Below are 18,843 nucleotides of genomic sequence, written 5' to 3'. Positions count from 1 at the left end.
AATATTCAGAGTAAAGGTGCAAATCTGTTTCTATGAAAAACATAAATCTAATCATGGCATTTCCATAGTTAAAACACATACAGATACATTATATTTCACAGCCATTATTTTTATTTGCCCAGGACATATATGTAGGTGAAAAGTGAGTGAGGTGTGGGGGATGAAAAGGGAGGCCATTTTACAAACTGGCTATGGATTCAATAGAGTGGGGGTGTGGCCTTAAATGTCCTGCTTTTAGAACACTGGGAGGAATAAGTTGCAACAAATTAAATCTGTGTTATTCTATTAAACTTATTGCGCAGTTTAAACATTGAGTTTGTGGAGTTAATATGTTTCTTCTCATTGGTGCTGATGAGAATGAGGTCACTGGCCCATTTCCCAATGCTTCCTTGGCTCCCCAGAATCCTTTGCTTCTCCTCAGGGCCACTGTCTTCCAGGTCATCCACCACCACCAGGACTCTGTCCTTCCCTGGAATATGGGCAAATGCAACACACAGAGGGGAACATGTCAGATAATCACATTCATAGGTCTCAGTGCAACTGCACCAACTCTTTTACTGCAGCAATGTGATGGATTTATAGACTTTCCCCATATATAATAAAAGACACTAAGTTTGCCCAGGAGCAGTAACCCATAGCGACCAATAAGATATTTGCTTTTAAACAGGCCATTTCTCCAAAACTCAGGAAGTTTAAACAGATGTTTATTTCCATGAATCCTCTTTATTTTACACGAACAGGAAGTGCTCCAGCAGCCATTTTAGGAGCATTGGCATCCATTTTCACATTTTACTTACTTGCATCTTGGAAAAACAATAATGTGCTTAAGTTGTCCTTGAATGTGTGTGAAATAGAAAACAATTATGTGAATAACTTCCCCTTGAAAATGTGTCAAGAACAGGCTGTCACTGTCTATTCTATATCTTCAGTTTTTTACAGTAAAACTCTTAAAATCTGAGTATTAAAAGCCTCCATAGGACATAAACTTGGCGTGTTTTTTGTCAGTCTAAAAAAGTTACATAAAGTTTTATAAATCTCGAACATTCGTGGTTTTTAATCATATACTGCCAAAAAACAAATACGTAAATCCTGAAAAAACATATAGAAAGATTTGAACTTTTCTTTAGAGAAGGAGTAAATGGGCCCCTTAGTGTCTTTTCTTACATAACCCCATAAATTGCTAATTTGTTGTTTATCTCTATCTCTGGTTTAATGTTATGTGATTAGATGATTCTGTGAATAAGAAATGAAAAAAAGAATGAAACCGAGGATTTGTCAGTAAGTCCCTCACTGTGGGAGTGTGAGAGGGAGCCCAGTAACTTACCCAGCTGATTGGCTAAATACTGCAGCTCCTCATCATACAGAGAGCCCGGCACATCAGTGACGTTAATCCTCCCTCTGTTCTTGGTGTGATACAGAATCCCGACCGAGCAGCGAGACACCTCCTCCCAGAACTGACTCCTCCCACTGTTAGAGATGTGACAGGGTCTGACCTCCTCAACATGGCCGCTAAACTCTGATATAAGGAACCTGCGCAGCCACCGGTAATCATCTTCTGCTGATCTGGAGAATATCCCGACCTTCTGCTTCTCTTTAGTTGGTTGCACTATTTCACTGCTAAAGCTGCCCTGTTTGAATATAAACAGCGTGTAACTATGCAAATAAATGCCGCTGAGTATTCCTTTATCCTGCATGACACACAATTTATGAAAAAATTAAAGGGGCACTAAACCCTGCTGCACAGCGCTGCTCAACCAAATGTTACTCAGCTGTTGCTGCACTACAAATCCCAGAATAATGTAACATATAATGAAGGGTGAGGCATGCTGGGAGCTGTAGTCCAGCAACATCAGGGTTGTATTCTTAAAGCAATATTGCACAATAAAACTTTCCCAGCTCTCTAGGGCCCGCATTGGCAGCATTGAAATGCAAAAGAATCCTCCAATGAGAATCCCAGCTGATCTGTATAAATCTGGCTCCCTGTTCTCTGTTCCTGCAATTGGAGTTGGGAGCATTAAGCACAGTTTCCCAGCACTGAACAAGTCTGTCCCTTTATCCCCATGTCTGATTCCTGTGCCATATAATGACGGGAAAATGCCATCATTATCTCTATATGTAAGGTACCAGCAAGGGGCCTGACACAGTGCTGGGAATCAGCATTCTCATTGGGCTTTTTTTTGATTAGTTAGAGTTCTTAGTGGCAAATTTTTTAGATTAATTTTTTTTTAAGTAAAATTCTATAGATCACTAGGGGACATAGTGGGACAGTGTTGCAGTTGGGTTTACAACCCTTTCAAAGGGTATGTAAATCGAACCTTAACACTGTCCAACTGCTTCCCACCAATGAGAATTCTACTGATGAAAAACCTCATTAAAAATGCAAAAAAATTGACGAATGAGAATGCTGATTCCCAGCACTGTGTCAGGCCCCTTGCTGGTACCTTACATATAGAGATAATGATGGCATTTTCCCGTCATTATATGGCACAGGAATCAGACATGGGGATAAAGGGACAGACTTGTTCAGTGCTGGGAAACTGTGCTTAATGCTCCCAACTCCAATTGCAGGAACAGAGAACAGGGAGCCAGATTTATACAGATCAGCTGGGATTCTCATTGGAGGATTCTTTTGCATTTCAATGCTGCCAATGCGGGCCCTAGAGAGCTGGGAAAGTTTTATTGTGCAATATTGCTTTAAGAATACAACCCTGATGTTGCTGGACTACAGCTCCCAGCATGCCTCACCCTTCATTATATGTTACATTATTCTGGGATTTGTAGTCCAGCAACAGCTGAGTAAAGTTTGGTTGAGCCGCGCTGTGCAGCAGGGTTTAGTATCCCTTTAATATCAGTGAGTTGCTGTGGCTTTATACTTACCCAACTGTTCCATAGTTTTGCTGTCCAGGAACTTTTTCTCTGGTTGCCATCTATTAAATAGAAAGAAAAAAACATTTACAAATAACTAGTTAAAATTTTCAGGTGAAATATAAGTGTGTAGAAGGGACGTCAAGCACAGACTACTTGACAGCAAAAAAGAACAAATTAAAAATACAGTGATAAGACTAAAGGGAGCACATTCAGTGTAGGTGGGTGCTTATTATATACAAGAATGATGAGGATACTCAGGCACATCACAGGCTTATAGGTGTGATATAAGCATTACCCCACTGGTATCACTATGCTATGTACAGAATGTGATTATTGTATGACTTAACCCTGCTATAACATACCTCCCAACATTTGAAAAATGAAAAGAGGGACAAAAAGATGTGGTGCGCGCGCAGTGCGGCAAATTTTTTGCCCATGCCCACTTTTGTGGCCACGCCCCAATTACCACACCCCATTTTTTTTAAAAATACTCCTTTTATATAGATGAAATGGCGGGATCAGACGCAAATGTGCTATACCCTCATACTGTACTACCTAAGGAAAACAATATAGCAACTCCTAGTAGCCCCCCCATACACAGTAGCCCCACCATACACAGTGTTCCCCCCATACACAGTAGCCCCCATACACAGGTGCCCCCCCATACACAGGTGGCCCCCATACAGAGTAGCCCCCCATACACATTAGCCCCCCCCACAGTGTCCCCCATACACATTAGCCCCCCCATGTAGTATCCCCCATACACAGTGCCTCCATACATGCTTCTGCTTCTTCTTCAGCGTCTCCTCTCTATATGCGACTCCTTGTTCGGCGGAGCCAGGCCATTATAAGGTTGTGCCCGTGCGTGCGTGTGACGTCAATACGCACGGGCGCAACCATATAAAAGGGCCTGGCTCCGCCGAACAAGGAGCAGCATATAGAGAGAGGCAACTGAAGAAGAGGAACGCCTGACTGCAGCCAGCGCATCCCGCTGTCAGGGATGCCTCTGAAAAATTTGTTGCCCTGAATTTTTTTTGTTGCACATCAAATTGGGCGCAGTTGCGTCAAAAAGGGGCGTGTTGCGTCAAAAAAGGCCCGGTCACATCTAAAAAGCAAGGGCGACAAAAAAATTGATGCAGGTGACAAAAAAATTTGCGCGACAAATGTGTTTCGGGAATTTTCCCTGTTTTGCGCATTTTATGGCAAAGCGAAATGGGACAGATATGCTCATCACTATGTTTAATCACTAGTCTTTTTCAGGGGGTACATCAGTGGATGGATACAGCACCTTGCTTGTGAGATGTTTGCTGTTGTACACTAAGTCGCCTCTGACCCTGTGTCCCACTCCCAGCAGCTTTCTCATTTCTTCTGTGTTGTTCAGCCATACAGGGAGCTAGTTCTCTGTTATTCACATTTGCGCCTACAGGGAATGGAACCAATCAAGGTTAGTGTTACATTAAAACATTGTTGTATCAGTCATTGTGTCTAGGATAAGAAATAAATGTTCACCCAGATCCCTCCTTACTAGATTCCTCCCAAATCTCCTACCTGGCCTTCAACTCCCAGTCACCACTCTAGGTCCCAAAGCAGCCAAAGACTTAGGGGCACATTTACTAAAATTCATTTTTTTTCTGGCCTTATAAACTCGAATAGTTTGTGCAAAAATTTCCAGTTTACATTAGAAAATCCCAAATTTTTTGAGTTGAAAGTATTGTAAAAACTTGAGCTTAAAGTCCAGATTTAGCCCCTCCCATTTAGGTTTGGGGCCACCCAAATGCTGCTGTCCTGGGCATGCTCAGTTTAGTGCCAGGGATCTTCCTTCAGATAAACATTCTATAGACTCATAGAGAAGCACTTCTATCAAGAGACATAAGAGTTGTTTTTGTGCCGGTGCTACTGTACCTTGCTGATATCCAGGCTCTGGGAAATTTGTTTTTCTCTCCTTTATGTTGTAATTGCTGTTGATTTTGAGTTTTGTTGCTGTGTTTATTCTTTGTTTGATGCTCCCCAGCTTCTCCCTCAGCCGGCCTTGGTCTTTCTTATCTGCTTGTGTGAGGAACACCTGGTCACAGGCGTATTCCCCAATATTGTGCTCTGTGGGGCCCTCTATACCATCAGCAACCACAATCACATTCTCCCTCCCTGGGAACAGAGAAAACAAAAGATAGAACAAAACATGGCGATTTAGCAACTGGAGTATAGAATAACGTGGGCAAACTGCAGAGATTAAGGCACCGTGCTATGTGTTCCACCCTCAGCCCTATAGTGTTTCATCATTCCATCTTTATTTGACACACCTTTGTTTGACAGCACTGATACAGCTTTTGCATCCCACTTTAAATTTGTGCAAATCATACAGTTTTGGGGATTGTAATAGGGGTTTTCTCTAAAAATTCCCATTTGCACAACATTCAAATCATGAAGCACTAATGTGTCTGAATCCTTACTCACCAATGCAAACCAAATGTTGGAAGAAAGGATTCAAACATAATTTACCAGTTAAAGGGGGTGTAAACCCAACCATTTCCCACTGCGTCCCCTAGATTTGTTATAGAAGTTGCTGAAAAACATAATTATAATAAATAATAATGCAAAAGAATTGACCAATGAGAAAGCTGATTCCGAGCACTGTGTCAGGCCCCTTGCTGGTACCTTACATATAGAGATAATGATGGCATTTTCCCGTCATTATATGGCACAGGAATCAGACATGGGGATAAAGGGACAGACTTGTTCAGTGCTGGGAAACTGTGCTTAATGCTCCCAACTCCAATTGCAGGAACAGAGAACAGGGAGCCAGATTTATACAGATCAGCTGGGATTCTCATTGGAGGATTCTTTTGCATTTCAATGCTGCCAATGCGGGCCCTAGAGAGCTGGGAAAGTTTTATTGTGCAATATTGCTTTAAGAATACAGCCCTGATGTTGCTGGACTACAGCTCCCAGCATGCCTCACCCTTCATTATATGTTACATTATTCTGGGATTTGTAGTCCAGCAACAGCTGAGTAAAGTGTAGTTGAGGGTTTAGTGTCCCTTTAACGTCAAACTAAGGAGTCTAGCACTAAATGGCCTTTGTTACCCTAAAATAAGAGTGTGTAAAAGAACCTGCTGTCATGGCCCAACGGGCCTTACCAGAAATTAAAGTAAAAAGGAAGCAGAAATATAGGCAGACAGAAATAATCCAGAATGTGGTGTCCAAGGGTTAAAAGGGCCAAGGTCAAGATTCAGGCACAAGTCAGGGCAGGCAGCAATCAACAAAGTCAGAATCAGATCAGAATAGTCTGAAACCAGAGAATCAATCAAAATGGCCACTTAGGAGCACCCAAGAACTATACTCGGGTAATGAACTTGGGCCCTTGGCCTCCTTTTATTTTGTATTTTGCACCAATTCACAATGAGATGAGATCATGTGTTGGCGCATCGACGCATAGAATAATTAATTAATAGAAAAAATTAATTGACAAAACCGGCACTAAATAAATGCACAAGTTGTGTATAAAGCAGGGGGTTTCACCTTAATAAGTGCCCAGTTGTACCACATGGAGAGTTAGCATGAAATCTGGATACAGTGAGCATAATAAGCTCCTCATACCTATACAGGATGGTACAGCCGTACTGCCCTTTGTAACCATTTCTCTAGCGTCCAAAATGTTCCTTACCCAGTACTCCAGACATAAGTTTTAGGTCATCATTGGGATTGTAAGTGATGTTTTCCCTCCCTCTATTCATGTGATACAGGATCCCGAATGTGCACTGAAACTTCAAGAACTCTTTGTGCTCAATGTTAGAGATGTTACAGGGTCGAACTTCATAAACCGGAGCCCTGAATTCTGATTTAAGGAGATTTAGCAGCCACTGGTAATCACTCTCTGCCGATCTGGAGAAGATTCCGATTCTCTGGGGTTCTGTAAGCTGGGCACAAAGTACAAACTCCCACATTAAACAATTAAAAAATAATGTTATCCAAAAATGGGAAATAACATGAAAACAAAAAATAAATATGAGCTTCATCCAATTCAAACAAGAAACATTGAAAAATAATAATAAATATTGTGTACTATTTCTAAAATAATCACATTACTCTTCCCTGTTCCCTATCAGCTTTCAGCTCTAATAATTTATGTAACCACATGCAGCACAGACTAATGATGTGTAACAAAAATAAAGCTCTTATACTCAGCCTAAAAGAAGAGCGCTATATGAATGGGATGAGGAGTAACTTGACTTTTTCAGGTATGGAACCTCATTGAATACATTTAGCAAAGATAATGAAAGTGCTCAAACCTGTACAGCAAATCGCCTGACAAGCACATATAATTCACTACAGAAGAGCAACAATTGTTGAAAAAAGCTAACTTTTGCCTTGCAAACTGTACTTACAGTGAAAGCAGTGGGGATAATAACCTTTGGGAAGGGACTGGGGCTGTGGGATAGCAGGTATAGTAGGGAGAGATGGTGCCTATAGTAGCAGTGGGGGGATAATAGCCTCTGGGAAGGGACTGGGGCTGTGGGATAGCAGGTATAGTAGGGAGAGATGGTGCCTATAGTAGCAGTGGGGGGATAATAGCCTCTGGGAAGGGACTGGGGCTGTGGGATAGCAGGTATAGTAGGGAGAGATGGTGCCTATAGTAGCAGTGGGGGGATAATAGCCTCTGGGAAGGGACTGGGGCTGTGGGACAGCAGGTATAGTAGGGGGAGATGGTGCCTATAGTAGCAGTGGGGGGGGGGGGATTATAGCCTCTGGGAAGGGACTGAGGCTGTGGGATAGCAGGTATAGTAGGGAGATATGGTGCCTATAGTAGCAGTGGGGGATAATAGCCTCTGGGAAGGGACTGGGGCTGTGGGATAGCAGGTATAGTAGGGAGAGATGGTGCCTATAGTAGCAGTGGGGGGATAATAGCCTCTGGGAAGGGACTGGGGCTGTGGGATAGCAGGTATAGTAGGGAGAGATGGTGCCTATAGTAGCAGTGGGGGGATAATAGCCTCTGGGAAGGGACTGGGGCTGTGGGATAGCAGGTATAGTAGGGAGAGATGGTGCCTATAGTAGCAGTGGGGGGATAATAGCCTCTGGGAAGGGACTGTGGCTGTGGGATAGGAGGTATATTAGGGAGAGATGGTACCTATAGTAGCAGTGGGGGATAAAAGCCTCTGGGAAGGGACTGGGGCTGTGGGATAGCAGGTATAGTAGGGAGAGATGGTGCCTATAGTAGCAGTGGGGGATAATAGCCTCTGGGAAGGGACTGGGGCTGTGGGATAGCAGGTATAGTAGGGAGAGATGGTGCCTATAGTAGCAGTGGGGGGATAATAGCCTCTGGGAAGGGACTGGGGCTGTGGGATAGCAGGTATAGTAGGGAGAGATGGTGCCTATAGTAGCAGTGGGGGGATAATAGCCTCTGGGAAGGGACTGGGGCTGTGGGATAGCAGGTATAGTAGGGAGAGATGGTGCCTATAGTAGCAGTGGGGGGATAATAGCCTCTGGGAAGGGACTGGGGCTGTGGGATAGCAGGTATAGTAGGGAGAGATTGTGCCTATAGTAGCAGTGGGATAATAGCCTCTGGGAAGGGACTGGGGCTGTGGGATAGCAGGTATAGTAGGGAGAGATTGTGCCTATAGTAGCAGTGGGGGGATAATAGCCTCTGGGAAGGGACTGGGGCTGTGGGATAGCAGGTATAGTAGGGAGAGATGGTGCCTATAGTAACAGTGGGGGGATAATAGCCTCTGGGAAGGGACTGGGGCTGTGGGATAGCAGGTATAGTAGGGAGAGATGGTGCCTATAGTAGCAGTGGGGGGGGATAATAGCCTCTGGGAAGGGACTGGGGCTGTGGGATAGCAGCTATAGTAGGTAGAGATGGTGCCTATAGTAGCAGTGGGGGGATAATAGCCTCTGGGAAGGGACTGGGGCTGTGGGATAGCAGGTATAGTAGGGAGAGATGGTGCCTATAGTAGCAGTGGGGGGATAATAGCCTCTGGGAAGGGACTGGGGCTGTGGGATAGCAGGTATAGTAGGGAGAGATGGTGCCTATAGTAGCAGTGGGGGGATAATAGCCTCTGGGAAGGGACTGGGGCTGTGGGATAGCAGGTATAGTAGGGAGAGATGGTGCCTATAGTAGCAGTGGGGGGATAATAGCCTCTGGGAAGGGACTGGGGCTGTGGGATAGCAGGTATAGTAGGGAGAGATGGTGCCTATAGTAGCAGTGGGGGGATAATAGCCTCTGGGAAGGGACTGGGGCTGTGGGATAGCAGGTATAGTAGGGAGAGATGGTGCCTATAGTAACAGTGGGATAATAGCCTCTGGGAAGGGACTGGGGCTGTGGAATAGCAGGTATAGTAGGGAGAGATGGTGCCTATAGTAGCAGTGGGGGGATAATAGCCTCTGGGAAGGGACTGGGGCTGTGGGATAGCAGGTATAGTAGGGAGAGATGGTGCCTATAGTAGCAGTGGGATAATAGCCTCTGGGAAGGGACTGGGGCTGTGGGATAGCAGGTATAGTAGGGAGAGATGGTGATGAAAGTAATGCTTTATATGACTTATGGGGCCCTGCTACTACTAAATATATCCCTCCCTGTTCTATTTGCTGAACTGTAAGTATGACAGAAGCTAGAAAGGATTTTGTTACTTACCAGTTCCGGTTCTGCAGCTTCTTCTTTTGTTTTAATACCTGAAATATGTAGAGAAAGGTTGTGATTACTTTTTTGGTTGGGGTGGGGCTGGGTTTATGTTTTCTGGCAAACAAATGTGCAAATATATGTGTATTTAAATTTTACTAAGAAATGATGTTTTTTATATTTATTGCATGTAAAGCTGGCCCTACACCTTAAAGGAGAACTAAAGTCTAAAATAGAAAATCATTAGAAATGCTGTATTTTGTATACTGAACATAAACATAAACATTCTGAACTTACTGCACAAGCCCAGAGATTGAGAAGCCTCATTAAAGTAATGATTTATGCTTTCAAAGTTGTCCACAGGGGGCTGCCATCTTGTTACTATGTTAGACCATCTTCTATAAGATCTGGCTCCTGCACATGCTCAGTTTGCTCTGGGCTGCTGTTGGGAGGCGGAGCTTAGGGAACATAGTAAATTATCAAAACAACAGCACAAAGCCAGTGGCAGCATTGAAATGCAAAAGAATCCTCCAATGAGAATCCCAGCTGATCTGTATAAATCTGGCTCCCTGTTCTCTGTTCCTGCAATTGGAGTTGGGAGCATTAAGCACAGTTTCCCAGCACTGAACAAGTCTGTCCCTTTATCCCCATGTCTGATTCCTGTGCCATATAATGACGGGAAAATGACATCATTATCTCTATATGTAAGATAATATCACAATGGCTGATATAGTGCTGGGAACCTAAGTAGCATTCTCATTGGTCAATGCTCTTGTGTATATTTTTTAGAGAACTAGGTGGAACCTAAAAATGATCCCATTGGCACAGAGACACAGGTGCATCATGGGTACAGGTACATATAAACTAGCGCTGCCCTATTATACACATTTTATTACAGGATATCAATAAAAACAAGCTTTAGCTCAGTATTTAGACATAACTTGTTTACAACAGACTCCCAAATATTCCCATATCCCCATCCCCCAAAATATCAGCTCAGAAGATAATTGTGGCTTTTTCTAATATAAACACATTCTGAATTCTATCCTTCTACAAATGACTCTCTCTAACACTTGCATTACACTGACCAAAGCAAAGGGTTGCTGAGCAGCCTGGGGGTTCCATACACAGCCTGTTTATAATAGTGAGAGCCCAAACTCTGAGCTCAGTGTCAGTCACTTTGCATCCTGGGAAGGAACATAGTGTTTGTGCAGAGGTTCCCCTGTACATATCATGTTGTTCTGCCTATACACCTACTGGCACAGTTTGGCCTCTCCCCGTGTGTAATGCACACAAACCCCCATGCAACTGCTTCATAAACACTTTGAGAGAAGTTATTGGTCTGTTGTGTGGTTGTATATAAAAGTAAAAAAAAAACCAAAAAAAAAAACCTTTCCAATGGGAAAGTTTATTCCCAGAGGGGCTGTTGGGTAATAGCAAAGTGACTGAAACTTTTGTCACAGCTTCTGCCTCTGTTTCCAACCTTTGTAACTTATATTTGTTACACAGCTCAGTATTTGGAATCATTACAAGGTGGAAAGAAAAGCTCCACTAAGGATTCAGCTAAAGTCTCGCCCCAAGCTCAAAGTGCCAGAGCAGGACTTCAGTTTTTTAGAGAGCAGCCAGACAGGACTGTGATTGGTTGGCTAGTATGCATGTTTAATAAGGACCAGACCAAGCAGGCAGGGGAAAGAAGAATATTGTGAGTCGATCACTAAGCTCAGGTCACTGACATCAGCCAAGAGCAGACTGAGCATGTGCAGTAGTTGGGCAAGGCAAAAGATGGAGAGCTACTGTGGGCATCTTCAGGGGCATGGGGCTTTATTTCTATAGAGCTTTGGTGACTTTGGGCTGGTACAAGGGCCCAAACACATAGCTAAACATTTCCTTTTTAGGCTTTAGTTGTCCTTTAAAGCAATATTGCGCAATAAAACTTTCCCAGCTCTCTAGGGCCCGCATTGGCAGCATTGAAATGCAAAAGAATCCTCCAATGAGAATCCCAGCTGATCTGTATAAATCTGGCTCCCTGTTCTCTGTTCCTGCAATTGGAGTTGGGAGCATTAAGCACAGTTTCCCAGCACTGAACAAGTCTGTCCCTTTATCCCCATGTCTGATTCCTGTGCCATATAATGACGGGAAAATGACATCATTATCTCTATATGTAAGGTACCAGCAAGGGGCCTGACACAGTGCTGGGAATCAGCATTCTCATTGGTCACTTCTCTTGCATCTATAATTAAGTTTTGGGTCAGTAGAATTCTCATTGGGGAATTGGTTTCCATGTGTAATTACGTTTTTCAACAACTTCTATAGAGAACTAGGGGTCGCAGTCGGGCAGCTTTATGTTTGGGTTTAGTGGCATAAATTCTCTAGTGAATGTCCCCCACCACAACTGAATGTGGACAAAGCACATTGGTAAGTGTATGCAAGGAAATTATTCCAGCAACATTTTGGCACGTTATGTTCTCAATGTTTTAAATATAATTTTTAAGTAAATACCCATATTTATATTTTTTACTATGTCACTAGGAAAAAAGTGATGTATTGATGCAAAAAAACATTTTTAAAGGAGCTTGTTTTCATCTGAAAGAGATTTTCCGTGAAACAATACACAGTACAGTATCAGTTGGGTGACAATTTCTGAGGAAAACACGACAAAGGATTCTTAATAGGCAATTTGAAGGGTATTTTCTTTTATACAACTCCTCAGGAATGGTAAATTGGCCAGGAAAAGTAAGCCAAAGAACAAAGAAGGCTATTTGATCATATTTACCAGTTTTCTGAACTATTTGGCCAACAACAGTGCCAAAGTCAATTGATTTTGCCCGCTCAAGAAGATTTTCCAAATATAGTGTTGCATTTCCAGTACTTTTAACATGATTATCTTCATCCTCTCTCTTAGTTGGCTGCACATAAGGACTTGTGACTTGAAGAGCAGATCTAATGCTCCCCAGCTTTCCCTCCAGTCGGACATTGTCTCCCTTATCTGCTTGTGTGAGTAGCACCAGATCGCAGGCGTATTCCCCAATACTGCGCTGTTGTACTAGGATTCTGTCTTTCTGTACCGTGCTACTGTCCCCCAGGTCATCAGCAACCACAATCACATTCTTCTTCCCTGGGAACACATTAAAGTAAATATGTGAGTTATAAAAACAAATCCAGTCTGCGGATCCAATTTATTAAAGATGATATATACCCTGCTGCACTGCTCAACCAAACCTTAGTTGTTGCTGGACTACAAATCCCAGAATAATGTAACATATAATGAAGGGTGAGGCATGCTGGGAGCTGTAGTCCAGCAACATCAGGGTTGTATTCTTAAAGCAATATTGCACAATAAAACTTTCCCAGCTCTCTAGGGCCCGCATTGGCAGCATTGAAATGCAAAAGAATCCTCCAATGAGAATCCCAGCTGATCTGTATAAATCTGGCTCCCTGTTCTCTGTTCCTGCAATTGGAGTTGGGAGCATTAAGCACAGTTTCCCAGCACTGAACAAGTCTGTCCCTTTATCCCCATGTCTGATTCCTGTGCCATATAATGACGGGAAAATGACATCATTATCTCTATATGTAAGGTACCAGCAAGGGGCCTGACACAGTGCTGGGAATCAGCATTCTCATTGGTCAATTATTTTGCATTTATAATTATATCTATCAGTAGAATTTTCATTAGTGAATTTTCTTGCATCTATAATTATGTTTTCAAGCAAAACTGGGGGGCACAGGTGGACAGTGTTGCAGTTGGATAAAAACAAGCGGAAAGAAATACCAAAATACCAACACCAGGTGGTGCACACTCTATGGTGTTTTCTACTGTGTTTTGCTGGCAAGTCTTTGCACTCTAGCACCACCTAGAGGCAGGATTTAACACTCAAAAATGGTGTCTGGACATTGTGAGACAAAATGTGAAAAATTGCTGGCTGCATCTGTATCTACCTCACAAGAATCAAACATTAAGATCTCTTCAGTGCTTGTTACTGGAATATGGCATTTGGAAGTAGTAAACAGGGCCAGAACTAGGGGTAGTCAGAAGAGGCATCTGCCTAGGGTGCAACAATGGGGGGGCGCCAGGCAGGAGCCTCTCCTGCCTACCCCTAGTCATCGTCCTCTGTCATTGCCCATGCCGCTTGTCATTAGTGGTGGAGGCAATGACCGTTCGGATCGCACCCCCCCCTCGCATCTCTCCCCCCCCTCGCTTGTGCTTTGGCGCGCATGCGCCGTTCGGGGGGGAGTGGCCGACCGGGTTGCCTAGGACGCCTGGTCAGCTTGACCCACCCCTGGTAGTAAAGCCTTTTTTTACTAATGTCTATTTTGCATTATACATACCTAGCACATCAGCCATATATTTCAGTTCTTCATCATACAGAGAGTCAGTCACATCGGTGATATTCAGCCTCCCTCTCCTCATAGTGTGATACAGGATCCCGAATGTGCATTGAGAGACATTATCCCAGAACTGCCGCCGTCCGTTGTTAGAGATGTAATAGGGTCTGACTTTTGCCACCAAATCACTGAATTCTGTTTTGAGGGACCTTTGTAACCAATCGTAATCACTTTCTGCCGATCTGGAGAAAATTCCAATTTTATGGCGCTTCCTGATAAACTAAGCATGGAAAACAGAATGAATGAGCAGGATCATAGTGAAAGACCCAAACAAAGTATATTGTATGTAGGGACCCATAGGGTTAAGCTCCCTATGGTGTTATCCCTTATCTTTTCCTTATCTGTACTGTTATAGGGCAAAGCCCTCTACACTCAGGTTACAGTTATTAGGCTACCCCTAATAGGTTTAGCCCAGGTTGACCACTCCCCTTGGCAGACTATATAGTGTCTTGCACAAGGAAGTGGCTTCCTCTCTGGCTGCTGTTGTCTCAGGATTCACGTCATTGAGCCTGGAGGCATAAGGCCCCAGTAAAGAGGAACATCTTTATATTAAGTCGGGGACAGGGCCCCGTGAACGAGGTAAAGCCAGCACAGTCAGTTCTATATAATAGCACCCTCTAGAAGTGGTGAGTACAGTTTGTCTATTTAGAAAGGGCAGTTAATAGCCCCAACCAGGAGTTGTAAAAGGGTTTAGCCTACCCCGGCTCTGTTGTCGTTCTTTAGGGATCGGTTTTATTAGACACCAGTGTTAGGAGCTCTCCCCTGGACCATAGTCGGCCGGAACACTCCCTTCTGAAAGGTCTTCATCTTGGGTATCAGCTAATCCTCTGTGCATCCTCCAAGTGGGATATTCTGTTCCTAAGTGTCATATCTGCTATAATCCACTGTGACCAATTCCTATACTGCTGTGTCTGTGAGTATAATCCCTGCTGCACTATTAAGTTGTGCCTTGTCCAATAAACTTGTACTATAGTTCATCAGCAAGAACCTTTCTGGCGTCCATTATTCTATCTGCACCACACAAGCTACTAATCTAGTTGTAGTTCAACTACACCCTCAGCTCCATTACTACCTCCCATATAGCGGAGGCCCACTCCTGTGCATTAAGGTCGCATGTAACACATGCTCTGTACCTATTACTAGCCTGGGTTATGCCATATATAAGCCAAACAAGTGTTACATGTACTACATAAAGGGGGACACATATGGGCTCATTTAGAAGTTGCAAGCCCAATTGTGGTCAGGCAAGATAAAGCACATTGGCTCTAATGTCGTAAGCCGCTCTTTCAACTTCCGTATCACTGTCATTGGTGCTGTTTGGTCCATACCACCTTCTGTTACAAATTAAAGGAACACTGAACCCAACCGTAAAACTGTCCCACTGCTAGCTCTCTAAAGAAGCTGATGAAAACTATAATTACACATGGAAAATAATTCACCAATTCTGATAAAAAAAATTTAATTACAAATGCAAGAGAAGTGACCAATGAGAATGCTGATTCCCAGCACTGTGTCAGGCCCCTTGCTGGTACCTTACATATAGAGATAATGATGTCATTTTCCCGTCATTATATGGCACAGGAATCAGACATGGGGATAAAGGGACAGACTTGTTCAGTGCTGGGAAACTGTGCTTAATGCTCCCAACTCCAATTGCAGGAACAGAGAACAGGGAGCCAGATTTATACAGATCAGCTGGGATTCTCATTGGAGGATTCTTTTGCATTTCAATGCTGCCAATGCGGGCCCTAGAGAGCTGGGAAAGTTTTATTGTGCAATATTGCTTTAAGAATACAACCCTGATGTTGCTGAACTACAGCTCCCAGCATGCCTCACCCTTCATTATATGTTACATTATTCTGGGATTTGTAGTCCAGCAACAGCTGAGTAACGTTTGGTTGAGCCGCGCTGTGCAGCAGGGTAATGCTGTGCAATAGGAGAATGCTGCATAGTGCATGGAATCAGCATTCTCATTGGTCAATTCTTTTGTATCTATAATTAAGTTTTCAGTTAGTAGACTTCTCATTGGTGAATTGGTTTCCATGTGTAATTATGTTTTTCATCAACTTCTATAGAGAACTAGGGGGCGCAGTGGGGCAGCTTTACGGTTGGGTTTAGTGTCGATTTAATGGCTCTTTTATAAAAGCAACTTTCCTTATTTTGTCACAAGAGGTTAGAATTCCATTTTAATTAAAAATAATAGTGTGTATATACCTTTTTTCTGCCATCTTTTTTGTTGTCTAATTTCATTTCCCCAAGATCTAAAAAGCAACAAAAAAAAGAATTCATACACCGATGAACCATACATCAGCAATCAAGATGTACTGTTTACAAAAACATTTTTACATGCATGTTGGAAGTGGCAGTTATATAGCGATAATAACAGTTCTGACTTATGTAACTTTAGTATACTGTAGATGTGAATAAAAAGAAATTCTTTGCCAAGGACTTGGGGGGGGGGGGGGCAGGTATAAACAGCAATACCCATGCAGTCCCTTACACTTTATCTCTATTTAATATGGGGAAAAAGGAGTAATTTGTCCCTAGCAGGTTGCTGGTCTGTCTAAAGATGAGTCCTGCTATACTGTCAACTGTCTGTGCATATATGGCTCCCTGTCCCGCAATGTACATTGCTCAACACTGGGCAAATTTGCCCATGGGCAGTAACCCATAGCAACCAATCAGTGACTGGCTTTTTTCAGCCAGCTGCAGGTATCTCCATACCTTAGGGCTGATTCACTAAAGTGCGCTAAAACGTGTGCTATTTATAGCGTGTGTTAAAAATTTTATCGCGTCTAAATTTTCGCCACTTAACGCTTGATTCACTATAAGCATACTTGCGTTAATTTATGCGTGATGCTGCATGCAGCATTTACCGCATGCGCGCTAATTAACGCCTATTATTATGTGCGCTAATAGTCACCGCGTATAAATAGTAGCATATAAATAGCAGCATATATATATAGTAGCATATAAATAGTAGCATATAAATAGTAGCCGCATATAAATAGTGCATATAAATAGTAGCCACATGTAAATAGTAGCTGCATATAAATAGTAGCCGCATATAAATAGTGCATATAAATAGTAGCCGCATATAAATAGTACATATAAATAGTAGCCACATATAAATAGCATATAAATAGTAGCCGCATATAAATAGTGCATATAAATAGTAGCCACATATAAATAGTAGCATATAAATAGTAGCCGCATATAAATAGTAGCCACATATAAATAGTAGCCGCATATAAATAGTAGCCACATATAAAATAGTGCATATAAATAGTAGCCACATATAAATAGTGCATATAAATAGTAGCCACATATAAATAGTAGCCACATATAAATAGTAGCCACATATAAATAGTAGCATATAAATAGTAGTATATAAATAGTAGCCGCATATAAATATTTATATGCTACTATTTATATGTGGCTACTATTTATATGCGGCTACTATTTATATGCTACTATTTATATGCCCTATTTATATGTGGCTACTATTTATATGCTACTATTTATATGCACTATTTATATGTGGCTACTAAATATTTATATGCTACTATTTATATGCCCTATTTATATGTGGCTACTATTTATATGTGGCTGCTATTTATATGTGGCTACTATTTATATGCACTATTTATATATGGCTACTATTTATATGCTACTATTTATATGCACTATTTATATGTGGCTACTATTTATATGCACTATTTATATATGGCTACTATTTATATGCTACTATTTATATGCACTATTTATATGTGGCTACTATTTATATGCTACTATTTATATGCGGCAAACTGGCGGCTACGTTACTCTAGGGCCAACACAGATTTGAATAAATAACACTGCAAAGTCCATATTTTATTGCCAAAAGCTCATTAACTGTACTTTTCTATAATTACCGCCTGCCTCAAGTAGGTGTTAATTTTCGCATAGTCTAATGCGATATTTAGTACGTCTAAGTGTTTGTGAATCATACGTTAGTATTCTTTTCTGCGCGCTAATTAACGCATGCGGGATGCGCGCAAATTAATGCATGCTATAATACTGTAGTGAATCGTGCGCTAATTGTCGCGTCTATTTTAACGCAAAAAAGCGTGCAATAAAAATTAACGGACTTTAGTGAATCAACCCTCTTGTCTGCTAAAAAAAAATTAAATTCAATTAGAAATTAAATAAATCCAATAGGATTGTTTTTCCACGATAAGGATTTATTTAGCCCACTTACCATCAATTACAAGGTGCTGTTTTATTATTAAAAAGAAAAAGGAAATCATTTTTAAAAATATTAATTTTTTCATTAAAATGGAGTCTATGGGGATTGGCTTTCTGTAATTTGAAGCTTTTTGGATAACAGTTTTCCAAAATCAGGATAAAGGATCCATTATCTGTACCTGTATCTGTAAAGCTGGCCTGTGTATGTGTACCATAAGTTAAAGGACATGTAAACCCTTCATTTTCCTACCATGTACATTAGTTGGGCACATCTCTCCCACCCAAATGGCATCATTAGTACTGCATATATCTCCTCCATTTGCCAGCACTGTTTGCTAAAACAAATAGCCACTTTAACCCGGTGGCCAATTCCCTTCTTATATTTTTTCAAAGTAAAGTTAATGCAATGAAGAATGCAAGCTTACACAGGCAGAACTTACTTTGATAAAAAGCCTGCTTGAATTGAGAACTGTATTGGGGTAAGCTGAGCTCAGGAGAGGAGGTTAGGAGAAAAAATAGGAGCAGAAAGCTAGAGCAGAGTTGCTATGGGAACCAGCAATGCCATCTCTTCATTGGCTGCTAGACTGGAGGGCGGGTTTAGTAATCTGAGCTAGGAAGAACTGAGCATGCCCAGAAGCAAACAGCCAAAGCAAATTCCTGAGAGAGGGGGCCACGTGAGTTAGAGGGGGAGAAAGAAATCTAAGTGATTAAGGGTTGCTGCAGCCTTACTATTAACCTTCAGCCTTACTATTAAGCTT

The 18,843-nt window shown here is 42.2% G+C and overlaps 1 protein-coding gene across 1 annotated transcript in view; it reads right to left on the bottom strand.

Annotated features, from left to right (window-relative positions):
- Positions 1-91: 91 nt before the first annotated feature.
- LOC108648901 overlaps positions 92-18,843 on the bottom strand; it is a 32,253-nt gene continuing 13,501 nt past the window's right edge. The window contains exons 7-16 of the mRNA XM_031893731.1: positions 16,073-16,119; positions 13,802-14,078; positions 12,249-12,590; positions 9,491-9,528; positions 6,530-6,782; positions 4,771-5,010; positions 4,157-4,288; positions 2,878-2,927; positions 1,325-1,628; positions 92-469 (exon numbers count right to left, since the gene is read on the bottom strand). Coding sequence (XP_031749591.1) covers positions 267-469; positions 1,325-1,628; positions 2,878-2,927; positions 4,157-4,288; positions 4,771-5,010; positions 6,530-6,782; positions 9,491-9,528; positions 12,249-12,590; positions 13,802-14,078; positions 16,073-16,119 — 1,886 coding nt within the window. The 3' untranslated portion in view covers positions 92-266. The remainder of the gene's footprint in view (positions 470-1,324; positions 1,629-2,877; positions 2,928-4,156; positions 4,289-4,770; positions 5,011-6,529; positions 6,783-9,490; positions 9,529-12,248; positions 12,591-13,801; positions 14,079-16,072; positions 16,120-18,843) is intronic.

Source organism: Xenopus tropicalis, chromosome 9, assembly GCF_000004195.4.
Source record: "Xenopus tropicalis strain Nigerian chromosome 9, UCB_Xtro_10.0, whole genome shotgun sequence".
NCBI classification, from domain to species: Eukaryota; Metazoa; Chordata; class Amphibia; order Anura; family Pipidae; genus Xenopus; species Xenopus tropicalis.
Note: the sequence above shows the minus strand (reverse complement) of the source record. Positions and strands in the feature narration are given on the sequence as shown.